We start from the raw sequence: 19,605 nt of genomic DNA, 5'->3' as shown, positions 1-19,605 counted from the left end.
TTATTATATATTTTTTTTTATGTAACAGTAGAACATTTTTTAAGTCAAACATTGAGCTAAGAAGCAATTAAAAAATTAAAGCCTAATAGGTTTGAATAATTACTCATATCTGATTGTTGAGAAACGCAAACTTCCTTTATATAATTTGTAACCAATTTTAATTAATTCAACTATTTAAAGCATTTAAGTAATTAAACGTTGTTAAGATATTTAATAAAATGTAGGCTTATCATGTTTTTACGGTCAGATAAAAATATCGTGTCAAGTTGCTATTAACTTAAACCGTCGTTTTGGCTATAAAAACATAAAATGCGGCATATCTTTGCATGCCTAATATTATCAAATGTTTTCCTCGTGTTCGTTTGGTGGAAGCTGCTCATCAGTGGCTGTGGAGCGGTAATTCCAGTATATATCCTTATACCTTGGATGGTTTTTAAAGTAACAACAAAACTTTTTTTGTAAATCTAAGAGATCTTTAGAAAAAGGAGAAAAATATTACTTAATAGGAACTTTTTTTTTTTATAAATATAAGATTTTAATTACTTAAAAGTGACTTTGCCGAACCTGCTGGCCTCATTACCACGAAAATGGGACCTTTATGTCAAGGCATAACTCGGGATATGTTTTGTCCTGGATTTTCAGAAGTGTTAATACAAGTTTCTCTAGAGACGAAGTCATAATCTACACCCTGCAACTGTTTAAGAATCAAGACCAAAATGTTCTAAATTCCGGGCAATTAACTCGTAGAATTACTCCCTGTCTATTTGCCAACCGTTTTTGCTTTTGGGCATTCCCAAGGTGTGAGCCGAATTCCAGCTGCGACGAGATCGTCATAAAGTCCGCCGGAATCACGGCGGCCAATACCTGAACCGGGCCAGGTACAAATCGCTTAAAGCCAGCTGACGACGGGCAGGCAGGCGGTTCGAGTGTGAAATTGGCAAGACATGTTTGGAAACTGTTGTGGTAGAAAAAAGTGTTTGCGGCAGGGTAAGGAGTGGGGAACGCCAAAGAAAAATTGCACAAAGTGTCGACTGCAGGGAGAAAAATATATATCACCATAAAATAATACCAATTAATAAAACCTTTTTGGGATTATCGTTAAATAAAATATTTAGTTGGTTATTATGGTCGAATAAAACTTATGGCGTTATTAAAAGGTTTAAGTCTTAAAATAACATGTCAAAAAGAAAACGTTTTTTCGGTGTACTTTCCCCTCGTTTCGCCCCCTTGAAAATGCAATTCGAGTTGCATTTCAAGTGAAAACTCTGCACAGTTGCCTTGGCTAATTTATTGCAAATTGTTAAAAGCTACAACGACGAAGGCGACGCTGCTGCTGGCTGTCAACTGATGACAGCAGCATGCGGCTCCTCCCCTCCAATTTCCCCGTACCCTTAACTTGTGGTCGCTGCTGTTTTCCCCATTTTCAGACTGCTCCACTTGTTGGCTGGGGGGAAAATTCAGTTTAGAGTGAACCAGATTCGCATGAATATCGAGAGTAATTCGCAACACGGCAATACAGTCACATATTTTTGGGGAACTTAATTTAAAGCGTAAGGAACATTGCATTATTTTAGTTAATGACAAATTTTTCTATTGCTATAATTGAGTCATTTCAAATAAATTCCTTAACGATTTAAAAATAAATTAAAACATATATGCATTGCGTTAATTAAATTTCATTAATTACGCCAATATAATTATACAAAATCAATTCGATATATCAACATTTAATACGGTCTTTAATGCCTAACTTTGTGTTAAAATGTTTATTTTGCATTACAAACGAGATGGCGATCTAACAACGTTTTAAAAGCCAATTAATTTGCTGCAACGAAACGAGGCTCACCCTGATTAGCATACGGCAACAGAAAACAACAACGGCATCCGATTTGCATTTAGCCACCATCCATCTAACTCATACAGTTCCCATCGCCCCGAGTCCCGCAGTTTGGCCATCAGTTCGCATTGACAATATCAAATTGTTATCTGGCATAAAATAATTACAACGTTTTAATGCAGACAAAATAGTTGTCGTCGGTCGATGGTTGCGAAGTTGCTGGTGTGCTTTGCTGTTCATACCGTCGTTGTTTCTGCCGTTGCCGCTGCTTTGGCTGCCAAAGTTTAGCTGCCAATTTGAGTGCCAATAAAAGCGCGTGTGCGACAGCAAAGAGATTTCATTTTCACCGGACAGCGTTGTCATGGTTAGTTTTTGCTGCTGGTGCGCTAATTAACCAAAAACGCAGCCAATTAGTTGGACTAACACGGAAAAGTTGCAGTTCCATAGACACCGCACGAGAGGGAGTGGCACACAGAGAAAAATTATAGCGATTGTCACTTTCAAATTGTAACTTATTGTCAATCAACACACAAGCCAACAATTTAGAACTATAGAGCACGGAGAATGAAAATAGTAATTAAACACTACAGTTATTTAATATATATGCAAGCAAAAAATAACGTTATAAAATAATAGTTGATCATATGATTTAGTATTAAGAACAAATTTTCATATTTTGTTTTGTTTCATATTAAACAAGATTTGATAGTTGGAAATTTTTTGCAAGTGTCTTAAGCTCAATTTGCGGACTTGTTTTCATTTGTGTTTTTGCAATTTGATTGCGCGATTTGACTAGATAATACTAGGGATACCAGTGAATCAACATTGTAAGCTAATTATTTGGATTGCCAGGGAAATTTTTGATTACTTAAATAGCTGCTGATTATTTATGTTTTTTTAACAAGCTTGTGGAATGTATAAATTTGACGAAGTTGCTCACAAATTTTCCCAAACAACCGGTTAATTACTTTAACAGTTTTTTGTTAATTATTGTTTTTATTACTATAGCTTTTGAACGAGTTTACCTAAATAATAAAAGCCAAATGGAACTTGTTTTCAATAATCTCTTGATTAAGTCATTTAGTTGTTAAGTGCTTTGCTCTAATTTGGTTCTAACTATGCTGTTATTTTAAATAGGCTTAGAGTTTATTGCCAACTATTCCGTGTTTTAACTAATTAAACTGCAAGAGGATTTTGATATTGTCCATTTGAAATTCTACTTCAATTTGTGATGCTCATTGATTGAAAATTTGCAAAATGGAATGCATTAAACTTAGGCAGGCAAAGGTTAAATTATGTCTGCATTCGCAGAGAGATGCGGCTACAATAAACAAACAAGAAAGGGGCAAAAAGGGGGGTATTCAGTCAGAATGCAAAGCTTGTTAAAATTCATGTAATGCATTAACAGAGAACAACAACCACAAATTACACACTCACACACTCACATACTCACACACACACACACAGAGAAGGCGAAAGGGGCCAAAGGGGGGTTTTACTGAGTCAAAAGGCCGACGGGCTGCAATGAAAAGGCAATTAAAGCGCAGCAGGCTGAGAGGGGGGCGGGGCTATGAGGGAATGAGTTTCAAGGGGCGGCAGCAGAAACAGAGGAAGGGGATAATGCTGCTGCTGCTGTTGCTGTTGCCGTTGCAGCAATCAATTGCATGCTTCAATGGACAAATATACGAGCATAGACAAGTGAGAGAGCCAACTCAGATAGACATGGCCGATACGAACGCCAAAGCAAATGCGTTCGCTCAACTACAGTAGAACTACCTTGCACAGTACATTTTACAAATATGATTTTTTTTTTAAACCATTCTTAACATTTATATCGTAAAATATTTATTATCTACAAAGGAATACTAGTTGAACAAAATATCCATGCACTGTTTATGTTAAAAATCCATTAATAAGAACATGTTTAAAAATTTGTATGAAAAAAAACTTTCTCACAAAAACAAAAGAACATTGTCTTTAAATAATGTAAGTGTTCTATTTCATGCTAGACTATTTCAACTTAACATTTACACATTTTTCCTAACCAAAACAATACCACTTCTTTAAAATTTTGTTTGCACACGATTTTAGTCTAATTTACTAGACAAATGTTGTGCTATTATCGATGGCCGACTGTATCTGCGTTTGTTCATCTGTGAGTTTGCAGCCACAGTTGTGAGCGTGTGTATCTGTGAGTTGTCCACGGCAGACACCCGAGGGACGGACGGAAAAGCGACTAGATGGACTCAACTAGATAAAAACCTTAGTTGGCTTGGTGCCCGGCCAAAAGAGGAATACAAGTGGGGCTGGGATGGGCTGGGTTGGGTGTTCGATGTTCAATGTTCGGTGCTCAGAGCATGGAGCTTGGAGCTTCAACCGTCTGCATCTTCATTCGCCTCCTTCGTCGGCGGCAGTCAAGTGGAACGGCACAAAAACTTGTTAACTTTTTTCGCTACAAAAGGTCCGGAGAGTGCCAAGTTGAGTCAATCAACTGGCAACCTGCTTCTGCTCCTACTCCTGCTCCTGCTCCTGCCTCACCCCTCTGTCTGTACTCACTTGGCGGCAATTAATCAAATGGGAGACCCCGAATCCAACTCACTGCCTCGGGCTTTATTATTGCAATCAAGTCATTTACCTGCAAAACGCTTAATTATCACTTTTTGGGGCGGCAATTAGCAATTAGCAGACAAATTCTTCACGTGCCACGCCCCGTTGTGACTACTGCACCTTTCGCTTCCTCAGAGGCTCTCGTCCGTAGCCATATTTCTCACCATACAGTGGACTTATGCCGGCCAACAGCTGGTGGGCAGACTCATAGACGGTGTCACAATTGGCCACCTCATCGGCCACGTTATCAAAGTCATAGGCCACGATCCGATAGCCAACGCGACTTAGTTGCACACAATAGATGACCTGCTCGAGGGTGCGAATATTGATGTAAGCCACCCAACGACAATGGGGCAGGAATTCGGCCACGATCAAGTGGTCCGCAAAGTCCTGGCAAGAGTCCACCATCCTTTGAGCCTCTCAAAGGGCGTCGAAGTCATTTTCGTCGCACTGGACGAAGGCCATTCTGGCAGCTCCTTGAATTGGAATTTTGATCGAACAAACTAGGAACAATGACAGATCCACAAAAAATACTATTTTCAATAAATTTTGTGGCAGTTATTCATGGTTGGTTCTTTAGTTTCAATTAAACTTTTGTCAATTGATTTCTGTTCAGATGATGTCTTAATAAAACCCTCATCCCTTTCTGAAATTTATTACTTCAAATTAACCTTAAGTAATCCTATTTAAATATATTTTGTATAGCCGTGTAAGCTGAAGGGTATTAAAAGTATCGAGTCCCCTATGTACAGCATTCCCTTCACGTTTTCAAGACATTTTTGCCGTATTATGCATCCGCTTAACTTCTCGTGCGGCTCCTCTGAAACCCTCCAGCCCTTTCCCGAATCCCGAATCCCGATCCCTCAACGTACGAGCATCTCCCTTGACTTCCTCGACTCAGAAACCAAGCTCAAGTGCTCTGGGTCCTCGGGGTCTTAGTCGCCTCATGCTGCCTGCTGCCGTTCGAAAAACAAAAAGGACAAAAGCAATGAGTCTCGGTCTCAGACTCATGACAATCGAGTGAGGAGTGAGGGAGGGGGGCAAAGGAGATATGTAGGGGATAAGGGATTGCCTGACTTGGTGTGATTTGGTACACAGATGAAAAAACGTTGTTGCGTTGTTGCATAAAAGCAAATTCTTATATAACCATATTTAAGTATTTACGTTTCCTTCTTTTTTTTAGATGTGATTATCATTTAACAATCTCAACATTTTAAATTTTTAAGGGATTTAATATATCTTAACAGATTAAAAACTATTTTATTAGTTGACTTTATACTTTTCCATACTTTTCTCTTCTGATTATCATCAGAGATTTGAATTATATTTTATTGGTTAAATACATAAAAACTATTATCATTTTTTTTCAGTACACATTCACATCTACAATCCACGGCAGCAGCATTTTTTCCCTTACTTTTTTGCTGATGAAGTTGAACAATTTGAGATACGAGCTGAGAAGGAAGGTAAGCGAACAGAAAGAGACGGGCGATGGGGCTGGGGAAAGAGATGGGTTGGACGACGGACGGAACGGACAGAAAGGGACGGACTACAGACCACGGACGGCGGACTAAAGACTGAAGACCGAAGACCGAAGACTGTGGAACGTTCATTTAGTTGCCCATGGCCATGGCAGGCAAACCGTTTTCTGGCCCGGCTACCAGGCAAAGTTCCTGCGCTCCACTTCACCATTTCCCCCTGTGTCTTCAACCATCAAGATGCTAAAAATGAAAAACTTTTTTGCGACACACACGTAAATTTTTCTTCAATTTTCCTTCTGTTGCCGCCTAAATAGTTGATGAATTATGCGACAGCTGGGCGGGAAAAGTTTTCTTAAATTTCATATTCACACAGAGGAAATTATTAGTTTCATTTTACTAGCTTTAGTTTTTATAAGAACCCTTGCCAATGTTTAGAATAAGGAAACCAAGACGCCTGTTTTGAGATACAGAATCTGTTAAACAGACATAAAAGTTTATTAAGGTCTTAATTCGTGATCATGATATTAGTTATGATAACCTCTATTTTCTTTAAACAAAACGAGTTCAAAAAGGTTGAGTTTAAAAACAATATGGTTAAAAATTCAGCAAAGAAAGTAAAAGTTTTGTAATGTGTTTTCTTTAACTTTAACAAACAGGTACTGATGATGGGAGATAATATTTTAAAATATTGATTCTTAAGCATTTTCTCACTGTGTGTGCGAAAGTTCAGTTTCAATTTATTTTAATTGCGCTGACAGTTTACGATCTCCCCTCCGTTTGCACCTCCCTCGCACGACTGCAATCAAAAGGAATAAATGAGTGAGCGGATGAGAAGGCGACGGCGGACAATAAGTGGATGGGATGGAATGGGATGGGGCGGGAAGGGAAGCAAAGGGAAGGCATGACCATAATCCGACTTTAACTCTTTCACCGATTCCCCTGCCCTGTGGGCCTTTCTCCCGCTCCTTTGCGCACAATTGTCGGAGATTTATGAACGCCCCTTGCGCTTTAAATTGAATTCAATATTTTGCAAGCGCACTGCTGCTGCTGCTGCTGCTGCTGTTGCAACAACGGCAAATTGTAAACAACAAAGTTTTTTGTGTTTCGTTGACAGTTGCACTTTTTTTATGGCGATTGCACATTTCATGGCTTTCTTTTTTCGCGCTAAAATGGAATTCTCCCTCCTTTTACCTACACTATTTTCGCGCGATTCGCTTTCAAGAGGTGTGAAAGGCGTTGAGTGGGTGTGTCGACAATTGAGCTGTTTTCAGCTTTTTGCTACATTTAGTTCAGTTATCCGCTTAAAGCCAAAAGACGATGCTTACCTGGAACGAGAAAGAGGTGGGAATTACGGAATTAGTGGAAAATTAATGAGATTGTTTAGGTTTGGGTTTAATTAAGTGTGCATTTGATATTCTGAGTATATATTGTATTAGTTGTTAATGAATAGTTGGAGCATGATGGCTTTAAATGTTAATTAAATATTTTATTTTGTGATTTATATTACATTATAACAAGTACATTTCTTTGAACCGCTTAAGTACCCTTTTCTTATTGTTTCCAATTTGCGGATTACTAGGTAATTTTCGCTTTTCTCTGATAATAGGATAAAGGTTTACCAAAAATAGGGCAAGTTATCTAACTCTTTGCCTTTGATAGTGGTTTTTAGTCAGGTTGAACAGCAACACCAACTATGTATATATAGAGCAAAGTCAAGAGCAACGGATAGGTTAACTTTAAAAGCAACAACAAACTAGCCACAGCAATATATGATAGAACTACAGCAGTCACATAAGCAACAACACAGCTAAGGATAAAATAATCTGAATAATAAGAGCAACACAAACCACAACAACACCAGAAACGACATCAAGAGTAACAACAAATTTAACAGAAAATGTAAATGAAACCACAAAAAACAACATACACTGATGCAACACTAAGAACAGTAAAGTTAACAACAGAAACATTTACAGAAGTAGCAACATCAGAAGCATCAACAACAACAATAGAAGATAGAGCAGCAACACCAACAACAACTGCAACATAAACAACTGCAACACCAGTAACACCATAAGCAACCGAAGCAACATTAGCGGCAACAGCAACAACAGAAAAAGCTAGAGCAACACAAGATGCCCCCACGTTAAAAATTCAAAATGTTTTCGTTTGAGTGAGCACAACAACAACAACAACAACAACAACAACTACAACTACAACAACTATCGACACGGTGAGTTGGCTTCGTTGTTTCTATAGTTGTTGGTGTTGTTGCCATTTTCGCCGCCAGGGCGCTACATTTTGTTGGTGTTGTTGCCATTTTCGCCGCCAGGGCGCTACATTTTGTTGGTGTTGCTTATTTTTTTGTATTTTTTTTTTATTTTGTTCACATACAATTTCGTTGTTGTTGTTGTTGTTGTTGTTATTGTTGTTGTTGTTGCCTCTTCTGCGCCAGTCAATTCAATTTGAAGCCATTTAGCATCAATTTGCAGTAATTTGACGTATAAATTATGTCAAATTGGCGAGCAGCTTGTCATTGGGTGTATTTCGTTGTTGCTGTTTGTTGTTGTAGTTGTTGTTGTTGCTGTTCTCACTCCGTCAGTCGCTCGTTTTCGGTTCCTTTGTTGTTGCTTTTGCACCTTTTTTTTTGTCTTCTCCCTCCCGATTTTTTTGTTGTTATTGTGAGAGATTGTGCCCGCCAGGTAAAAATCGAGGGGGAAAAACAAGGTAAGTCGAGGTGAGGAGGTGAGGAAAGGTGAGGAACAGAGCGGCGGCATCATCATCAAGTCCCAGTTGCCAGTTTAACAACCGCCAACCCTTCGTCGTTCCCTCTAAAAACCATTGTGTGACTTGGTTTTACTCCATCTCGTTCTGCACTGCAGAAAAACTGTAGACTTCTTAATATAAGAATTTAAATTTACAGAATTCAATTCAAGTTCAGTTTTAAAGTCAATTTGAATTTGGATTCTCGTGAAAAAAATTACAAGAGAATTTGTAGAATATCTGTCTTAAGCTTTGGTCAACCTCTGTTAATTATAGTCTTCAAATTTGAGGTCCTGTCCTGTTCCTTTATAATATCCTTTATAGCTTTTTAGTTTCATTAATATTTAAGCAAGAAAATTTTCGAATCATTATCAACGATTGTTTTTCTCTGTATATACTTTTATTCTCCCTCTTTTTTTTGCGGCACGTTCGGCAGTGTGTGAATTTTATTTTTGCTTGTCGACACAAAAGAATTTCACTTAATACCCAAACGAACGCACACAAACGGAGGAACGAAGGGTCCAGAGCAGAGGTTGAGCAGTAAAAAGTGCCTCATAAAGCCGATATATAAACTAATGCCAGAACAGGGGAAAGCGAGGGAATAAAGACGGCTGAAAATAAGAGGGGCAACAATTTTTACGCTTTTGTGAATGTTAACATTCAAAGATATCATCAAAAAATTCACTGGAAAGGCTTGAACAATAAAAACAAAAATGATAAAAAAAAAGGGAGCCAACAAGAAGCTGACGATGCAGAAGCATCGAAGATCGTTTTCCCCTCTTGTTTAAAAAGGGAAAAAAGCAGAGGATTTTGTCGCCTCTTTTTGTGTGGATGAGTTGCTGTTGCCGTTCACGCGTCGTAAACTCGGTAGCAGCAGCAACACCAAAAGATACTACAGCAGCAAAGACAATGCACAGGGGGAAAACTTCCGCAAATATCAGGAATACACCGGGGAAAATATTTAGCAATTTGTACAGCCGCCAATAGACGAAAAATAAATCTGAAAAAAGGATCTTTTAAAAGGCACACAATTAATCTTATTTAAGAGATTTCAAAAATTTGTACTTCAGCAAAAAAAACTCTTATTAAAAAGTTGTTTTTCCTAAATTTAAATTGAAATAACAACAAGAACAAAAAAATGTATAAGAACATTTTTAATATGTTTTTGTCTTTGTGTACAGCCTCAAAACATCGGGGAAAAGGGAACATGTCATCAACAGAGACATAAGATATGCACGTTTCTCTTACTCCAGCACTTCACTTCCCCCATGGCTTTTCCGCCGCACTGCAAGCCATTTGAAGAATTTCCATTTGCATTTTAATTAAGTGAATGGACAAATGACCCAAGGGGCCGAAGGCTAAGCGGGGGTGGTCACTGGTCGGGCAGAAAACTTTATTATCTGTACAAGCAATTATGCATATCATAAAACACTTTAAACATTAATGAGTGTCGGCAGCGAGAAAAACGACAGAGGTGAAGATGGATCGAAAGAGAAAGGGAAAACGACGAGTCATCTTTTGGCTGCTATAGTACTTTTCCCCCCACTTGTGCTCCAAAAGCCAGAGACTCGTTTATATTTCATTCATCCCCTTGGGCAGCTCGGTATTCCACGGGGCAAATGAACATTTTGTCTTGAGGGAGAAATTTTAATTTGTACAAAGCGTTATAAATTAAGATAAATTACCGCTTTAATTTTAAAAATTATTGTGTAATAAAAGTTTCGACAACATTATTTTCAAGTTACAAATATTAATGCATCATACTCCATTAAAGTTTCGATCAATGAGTAAACATATTTATTCGAACAGTTTATTTGCGAGCAGAATAAAGCTACATATATATTTACCTAAAGTCTGTATTTGTTTATATTAACACTGAAGCTTAGTGTTATTGTTGTTTTCTTAAACGTTTAACGAAAATTTTTATTTATTTAGAGGACTTGGAGGAATTTTGTTTAGGAAAATGACTAAGTCTGCTACGATAAAAACAAAAAAAGTTTGTTATAAAAATTATCATTAACATATGCATGCATAAAATATTTTTCTTTAGGTATTTGAATTACTGCTTGCACAAAATAAAAAAAAATAATAATCTTATCGAAATGTTTAAAATGTGCTTCTTTAAATTGTTTTTTTTTTTGCTAAATTAATATTTGCCAACAATTTTGGCCAAAACTAAAGATTATTTTCTAGCTTTTTGCAACTTTTTTTCATTTTATTGAATCAAACTGACCCACTGATTTGCATGTCTATCGTATATTGTCTGCACTACCATCTCCAAATGGACAGGCAACAACAAAGCGCGGGCAGAAAGAAACGCCCTCGCCCCCAAAACAGATTCCGGCTAGTTAGTTTATGGGCAAAGTCAGCATGTTGCCACTTTATTGCCTGCTTTACATTTCTGTTAGTTTTTGGCCCGCAACTAGGGGCGAAAAATACAGACACACACACAAACAAACAAAAAGTGTGTGTGTAAAGTCGTGTTATGCTTTGCGGCCAAATTAAAATTCGACTTAATCGTTTAAACATTTAAAAGGCAACTAAAAGCCAGCAGGCGTCGCAAAGCTTCCCACACCCCCCCAACTCCCCCTTTTCTACCGCCTCCTTCTTCACCACTTCCTTCTCCACCACTTCCTTCTGCTCCTTTTTTTTGAACCCCCTTCCTTTTCCTCTTCCTTTTTGCTTTTTTTGCATGCGCAGCTCAACATGCGCCAAAAGTTGTAGCAGCCTGTTGCTATCCTGCTCGCACAGCCAGGCTTTAATGAGTGAGCGCCACACAACAAACATGGCTGCCGCTGCTCTCTCGCTCTCTTTTTCGCTCCCTCTCCCCCTCTAAAAACTTCATTTCAAAAGAGAGTGCAAGAGAGATGGCCTGCGTAAAGATTTTTACGGGATAAATACCCCCAAGTAAAAGAGAGGGGAGATGCTCTTTTTGCACAATTCAAAAATGTTAATTAAAATTTAAATGCTTACTGCGGACCGGTGGCAAATTAAATTTTGATTGATTCATCACAGGACTTCTGCTGAACCGGCAAATTAAAATCAAGGAATAAAAAGTTGCCTTGACAACCCCCACAAGTTTCAATTACCAGCAAAATATCTTAACTACCGCATTGGGTAATAAACCCAAATGGCCCGGAAAATAAATGTGTATATTAAAGCATAAAATAAATATATGTGCGAACATTAGCTGCAGCAGCTAAATTATAAATCCGATTTATGAGCCATTAGATTGTTGGGGGGTGCCAAAAAAAACACAATGTAAGCAAAAAAAAAAAAGTAAAGCAGCTTGTCTAGTAATTTCAATTTAATGCCTTTCTTTGAATGCAATTCGCTTTGTATTTTTAATTGCTAGGATATCATGGATTTGTGCTTTGTAGAGTTTTTTTTAATTTGGGCTTTGAGCGAGTTTAATGTCATTTTTTATTAGAATAATAATAAATCCTATTTAAAAGCCGCAGCATTCAACCTCTCTCAAACTAATGGGCAAAATGTAAAATTTAAGCAGCTTATATTTATTTCTAATAATACCAGTTTAATGCTATTCTTTTGATTAACTTAATTATTGGTTGAACACGTGTTTTGATACCGACGCACGTAGTAGTTCATATCGTTTTCAGATTGTTTAGGCACGAGCCATTTTCAATCATTGGTAATAAGCAGTTTTTGGACTTTTAGTTAAAATTTTTAATATTGCCTGATCACATTTAAACATTTTATAGCGTGGGCGTATATGGTTCCGTTTTGATTTAGTCATTATCCAAGCACAATTTAGTGATGCTAATTCAGTTGTTTTGGCCAAGATTGCTCCTAATGTCATGCTGACATGCAATAGGGGATTTTGTTTTCCATTGTTTCTGGTTTTTTTTTTTTTCGTTCGGTTCATTATTTTGGAAAGGTTTCCACCTCTGACAAAGGAGGGCAATGAAAAGAATTCCAATTGAGCGGAGAACTCGAGAGACCCCGGCAAAATGCGAAGAACTTGGAGGCAGTGTTGTTGATAGCAATCAACATCAATTAAAGCAGCTGTCTGTCTTCTTGTTGGCTGTGTAATTATATTTGCTGGTGCCCGTTTTTGGCTTCATCATCATCATTATCATCATCATCATCATCATCATCACCATGGTCATTACCCATGCATTGTGCACCGCCAGCAACATGTTGCTGCTGCGCCTCCAAGTAGCAACTGTCCGTCTGTCAGTTCTGATGGCAACTGTTGATAATTATAATCCGCATGTGGTTAAAATGGTGTTGCCTACCTTACTGGCGATAAGCGCGCATGAATAATTATGTTGCCGCTGTCTCCGAGTTGTTGCTGCTGTTGCTGCTGCTGCTAATGCTGATGTTGCTGCTGTTGCTCTTGCTGTTGCTGCAATGTCGCCTGCGCGACAACTCATGAATAATTAATGCACTGCCGCGACTGCCGGCGACTGGCTGAAATGTTGCTGCCGTAGCAGCAACAGCAACAGCAAAAGCAGCAGCAGCAACTTGTCTTGGTATCTTTTCAATTACAGCAGGAAATCGTGAATTACGAGGGACCAGACTTAGAGTTGGCCATAAAGGAGTAAATGCTGTTCTCATTGTTGATTAAACTTGACAGTTGTTATTGTTGCTGTGCAAATATTTATTAAATACACAGAAAATCTCCTCAGAGGGTGCCGACAACAATTAACACTTGAATGGCAGCGGCGGCAACAGCAGCAGTAGCGCAACTATTATCAACTCAATTTGAATAAATTCGCTCGTGACACAAAAGTAAAGAAGGGGAAAACGCTGAAATTCCCACCTTAAATTAAATAAGCAATGAGTTTGTCTCTCTCAAAAAAAAAAAAAAAAATAAAGGTTCGGGGCGGTCGCACAATTGGCACTTGAAAGGCATCAAGATACAATGGCAATAACTGCAGCGGCAACATCAGCAGGGGAGACAGCAGCAGCCACAGCAGCAGCAACAACAACAGCAACAACAGCAGCGGCAAACAAGCTAAACAAGTATTGCTGCTGTGCCGAGGAGCAGCAAACAGCAACGACGGCAGCAACATCAGCAGATAAAAGGCAGACAAAAGGCACGAGATGTGAGAGACGTCTAGGGTTGCTGCTGCATGGGAATTGAATTCCATTCAAAAGACGGCAGCAGGCTGTTTGTCATACTTGCAACAGCAGCAACAACAGCAACACAACCAGCAACATTGCCAAGAAGCAGAACCCAGTGAAATGGCTTACATGCATTTCTCTGCCTCTCTTCCAGCAGGCGTGTTGAGGTGTGTTGAGATAGCATCTTGCATAAAATTACTGCCAGTGGAAGGAGCAACATCAGCATCCACCAGCAGCAACAGCAGCAGGAGCAACAGCAGCAGCCACCAGCGACGTGGTTGCCTGATGCTATGCCACTGATAGCCTCGAAATTGTTGGCAGTTGCAATTTGCTGTTTGGAATTTTAAGCGAGCCAACAATGAAGTTCAAACCGAAGCGAAGGAAACAAAAAAAAAAAATAAAACAAAAAACAGAAAACGAACAAAAAGATAAAAACCCAAAAAGCCAAAAGGAAGAGGAACCCAACAGCAACATCATTCTCATGCTCATCAGAAGCACCACCAGCACAAAGTTTAACCCGTCTCTGGTATCGACTTTTGATTGCCTTTAAAAATATTCGATTTTTGGGACAAAGGAAGTCCAAATTGTTGCCAGCTAAATTGGTTTTACTCATAGTTTTTGGGGCGGAAACATGTCATGTTTACATAATGCTGATAACTTTATTGGAAAGTTATTACAACGACATACAGTCATGATATATATTGAAAATAACTTAATGTTTTCCATTCTTTGAAAATTTAACGTTGCTTGTCAAAAGATGGTATGAACAAAGATAAATATTCCGATATCATAGTAAATCAAATAAACTTAAAATCACACAAAATATTAAAAAAAATGAACAGGTCCGAATTATACAAGATTTAAAAATCAAAACTGCAACTTTGACTCCCATTTTTTAAATCACACACTTTTCACCCAGCTGTGCTGAAAATGGGTTAAGTTTTGGTCTTCGTTTTCGAAGTTGGAGCCTACGCTAAATTCGAGACCTGCGATTGCAATAAAAGTCAGCAGGCAGGCTGTTGCTGTTGCCCACCTTTCCACATCGTCATCCACATCCACATCCACCAGCTCCTGCTCGAACTCCTGCTCCTTCCACATTTGAATTTTATTTCAGTGGTGCCTTTCGTTTTTATTTATTTTTTATTTTTCAGCTCGCTTCCATTCAATTTCTGCTGCTGCTGCTGGTGCTGCTGCTGCCTTGCCGCCATCTGAGCTTTGCATAAGCCCGTAGTTCATTTGAGAGAAACAAAACAAAGTAAAACCAACCAAACCAAAGGCGAGGAAAAAATCGAAATAAGATATAGTCGGGCAGCGGCGGCAGCGGCAGCGGCAGCCAGCACGATTTATGTTAATCAGACAAGAAGTCGGGGGGCCTGTCTTTTGGAGGGAAATCGGGGAGTCAGCGCCAGCCAGTTGCATTCAATCATCTTTTATCTGGCAGGCATCGGCGGCGTTTGGTGGGGATTGCTTTTTCTTTTGGGTATTATGTATCGCTTAGTTGCATTTGGCGCACTTTCGGATTTGTTCGCTCTTTCTCCCATTGCCAAGTCAAAGTTTGATTCGTGTTTTTGTATATTGCCGCAACGGACTTCAATTTGATTTGCCGCTGCTATCGATTTGATTTCAATTTGCCAAATGCTCTGGCTATTTATCTCAATGACTCACTCGTTGTCCCTTCTTTTCCCGATTTGTTTAGTCAGAGTGAAAGTCGCATTCAATGGGAATTTTAAAGCCAGTAAAAGGCTAAAGAAAATGCTACCTCTATGTGCAATTTAATTTAATATAATTTTCAATTATATAGCATATAAAACAAACAATTTAATTAAGGTTCTTCATCTTTCCACGATACATTTTCATTACTTACACACAATTAATCGAAAAATGGTTCAAAGTCGTAGTAATTGAATACCAACCTGTAATGAGAACAATAATAAATTTAAATTAATTACGATTGCAATTAAATATGTATATTATAAAATTATTTCAAACGATAAAAGATTTCAACAAATAAATGGGTTCTTTTTAATTTGCAATCGAAAACCACCAAATTGACGCACACAAAATAAACCAAAAACTCAAATGGGAAAATCAAAAAATGTATAGAGTGAGATATGGGACTGATGGAAACGAATAAAGGGAAAGATGAAAAATATCTGACGGCTGGCCGAATTCTGCCTCAAATTCATTTAGCAAGTTGAATTTTAAGTGCCCCACAGCAGCTCCTTGCTGCTCCCTCCCCACTCACTTTGTTTAGTTGGGATGCTTTGGTTTCCCCTTAAATTATTCACAAACATTTTTGGTCAAAATGCTCGCAAAAAACATCTTTTTCTTTTTTTTTTCGTTCGCTTGCAGTTTATAACAGGAATATACAGAAGGCATGAACGACGGAAAAAACTGAAGTCTTCAATAGGGTGTGTCAGCAATAGATATGTTAATTTGTTTTATTAGTTAAAATTAGTTTACTTATACGTTTTTGGTGTTCCATGAATTAATACCCTTTATGACATTATATCCATTTTTTTTAAATTTAATTTAAATACCAAACAATCATAAAATTCGTAATTCAGCTGGTGACGCAAATAAATTTATGCAGTGTGACCTTAATGATGAATGAAATGTAAAAAATAGGGTATTCACAACATAAATTGTAACTTCATGTTTTTGGTGTATCTTATCGCCTGAACTACCTTAACAAAGTGGATAACATGCGAATGACTCGCTGACTGAATGGCTGAAATGCTAAAATGACTGAGTGTCAGTCCGACTGTCCGACTTGTTTTGGCCCCTCTTCTTCTTCTGCACTATGCAGCGCGGCAACAAAGAGTGAAAAAATAAAGAAGAGGAAGAAGATATATAGTAGTTGTGCCATTTTTGCGCTTTTCATGCACTTTTTGCGCCGGATGTGCAGCACGGTGGGGAAGGGGTAGGAAAAATGCCGAAAAAGAGAGCACACAGCAAAAGAAATTTGTAATTTCAACAAAGCAACGAAGAAAATGGCACAAAAAGAACGTTGGCCACACCCACACGCCCACCTCACTATTTAACAATTTTTTATATACACATATACTTTTCGTTTTATTCTTTTTTTTTTCCTCCCGCTGAACTAAAAACTTTTCCGCCCAGCGCCATCGTTTGGGTGGGCGGAGTAAATGCGTTTTTGATGCTGTTTTTGGGTGGGCAGTTGGTTTGGTTTGGTAACATTTTGCATTTTGTTTTTCGCCACTGGCACTTGGCAAGTTAAAGCATTAAGCTGATGCCAATTATGCATTGTTTGCCCGGCCAGCTCCGGTCCCCGTCCCCAATTTCCAGAAGTTTTCAGTTTACAGGAGCGATTGTTAACCCTCTTTGGTTGGCTAGCTATAGCTGTTGGGCAAAATTGAAACAACTTTTGCAATTACTTTCCGTAAACAAAACAAATGTGCTCGAGTCACGCAATCGCCTCTGTCTGTCCCCAAAACAATAATTACCCGAGCATTGTTCATGCATACATTCATATAATGGTAATGACAATAACGAGGTTGAGCGGTTACCGGGGGGTGAGGCGCAAAGTAAGTGGTAAGAGTTTGGAGTGTAGAGGTGGAGGGATGACAGGTGGAGGCAAAGTTGCTCGTCTTGAACAAGTTGTTAAATTGTTATTTTAGCGCTTTGCTCCTTCTTCCCTACTTTCTGGCCGAGAAGTGATTAACAGTACTCAGGAACGTACAGTGAACGCCCACAAATAAAGAACCCTAATTGAAGTGTTTTACACCCTTCAATCATGCCGAGCGGCGAGCGTTGAACAAAGGGGAGTATGCAAATTGGTAATACACATTCGAACAGTTGATGCCAAATTTATAGCACTGAACATGCAACCAACTAATTGAAAAAAAGGAGATAAAAAAAAACAAATATATAATGGTTGATTTTGGTGAAATTATGGTGCCAATTTACTAAAGTTATTAATGTTTCGTCTGCTATTTGCAATGCTATTATTACGACTCCTATTGTACACTTGCAGAGAAAATGCGTATATCGGATATATGCACTCACCCTTGATATTCCACACCCTCAATCCCCTTTCTCATTTGCATAACGTATTCAGAGCGAGTGGTATGCAACAATTTTATTATTACGTTTATTTGACTTGCATATGTGCATACACAAGCAGTTTTCCACAGGACATGCATGCAGACAGACAGACAGACAGACAGACAGACAGGCAGGAAAAGCAGGATTGCAATTTCCATTGTCGGTGGCTGTTGTGAATGTGGCTCGTAAATCCTCACAGAAACCGAGATACTCACGCATGCATTCGCCCTGTGGCAATTCTATTAAATTTCTAACACACGACTACGGCTCCTTCTCCATTTAATTACGCCCTGCAATTGACATGGAATTGTTTCAACTGGTCAAAATTGGAGCCTGCAAACATACACCTTTATTGTTATATCTGTTATCTGGATGGGTACTCTACGCCAACGACCCCATTCGGCTGGACAACACACACACACCCACTCGATAATTCAATTATGCATGCCATTTAATGTGTCGGGCTTGTGTGTTCCTCTGTGAAGGGGATGAAGTCAACTAATTTCAATTTTCCATAAAGCGAACATTGTTCCAGGCCAAACCGCACCCAATCTAATCAATTTTGCATATACTGCACAAATTATATTTGTGTTTTGTCCACTCCATTTTGCAATTCAAATATTATTCTCCATTCGAGTGGTGGTGTGGTGGTGTGCGTGCTATGTGGTTTTCGCTCCTTCCTGCAGATTACAACTCCCGGTCACGTATTGTGAAGTTTGAGAATTCCGAAACCAAATTGAGAATGCCTTTTTATGGAAAATTCTTGGCGCTCGACAAGAGTCACTTGTGTGTGAGATGCCCTGATTTGGTTGGAATAGTTTTATTCAACTGGTTTTATTCATACCCATCGAAAGAGCTTTGTCAAAAAATAAAAAGAATTTTGATTCAACGTTTTCAAGAGAGGTTTGCGAAAAATAACTAATCTCAAAAATTCTTTATGTTCTGTGGCTGAATTTGTTTTTGTCGATAATAGCTGTGCTTAAGCATTTAGCACTTAGTATTTAAACAAAGTCTGGCAATAAAATACGGTATACATTACCTAATGAAGTACCGTGTTTATCAGTTGTATATTTCCTCCTCTACTTTTAGCAGTTTTTTTTAGCTATCTTTCCCCATTTTAAGCCCCATGGGGTTTGTTCACCGACATTAACGAGAAAATCACTTAGCTGTCAATGTTCCAATTAACATATTTCCCTGCTCATTTATTTAGCCAACATTTGCATTTCATTGCCGACCGCCCACGCCTTAAACAGAAACAGAAACCGAAACAGAAACAAACAAATAAAATGCCTTCACACACTTTTGAGTTCAATGTCTCTTGCCCAAAAAGCGCGATAAATTTAAGCAAAGTCAGCGAGCGGCTGGGTGAACAAAATAAAACGATTCTGTCATTTTTGAATGAAGTCTAAATTTAAGTTAATGTTCGCACAATTTACAATTTTGTTCGACTTGCATGTAGATCACGTGGCGCAGCAGGGATAGGATTATTAAATTAATTATTGGCCCCCAATTGGAGGTGTGTCATTTCGAAACCGATAAATAATGTAAACTAATTAGAGTGGAGTTTTATTTCGCACATACACATTTAGTACATAGATAGATCAACAATGCGACTAGCCGACGAGCATCGCAATTTGCGCCCAATGGCCGGTAATTTAATTGAAAATGGCAGCCCCCGGGCGGCCCAGACAAAGGCCGATAATACCCGTACTGTATCTGAAATCCGCCGGGCGGATCAAGTTGTTTTTGCTGCTGTAT

The 19,605-nt window shown here is 38.6% G+C and overlaps 2 protein-coding genes across 2 annotated transcripts in view; both read right to left on the bottom strand.

The window, feature by feature from the left end:
• The window catches only part of LOC128254544 (mucin-19), an 84,770-nt gene that overhangs the window by 23,425 nt on the left and 41,740 nt on the right, over positions 1-19,605 (bottom strand).
• LOC128254597 (protein GSKIP homolog) lies at positions 4,427-5,003 on the bottom strand. Its single transcript, XM_052983752.1, is given in 1 exon segment — positions 4,427-5,003. A coding segment is annotated over 1 exon segment (354 nt). The 5' UTR covers positions 4,910-5,003; the 3' UTR covers positions 4,427-4,555.

This window comes from Drosophila gunungcola (genome assembly GCF_025200985.1).
Source record: "Drosophila gunungcola strain Sukarami chromosome 2R unlocalized genomic scaffold, Dgunungcola_SK_2 000006F, whole genome shotgun sequence".
NCBI classification, from domain to species: Eukaryota; Metazoa; Arthropoda; class Insecta; order Diptera; family Drosophilidae; genus Drosophila; species Drosophila gunungcola.
Note: the sequence above shows the minus strand (reverse complement) of the source record. Positions and strands in the feature narration are given on the sequence as shown.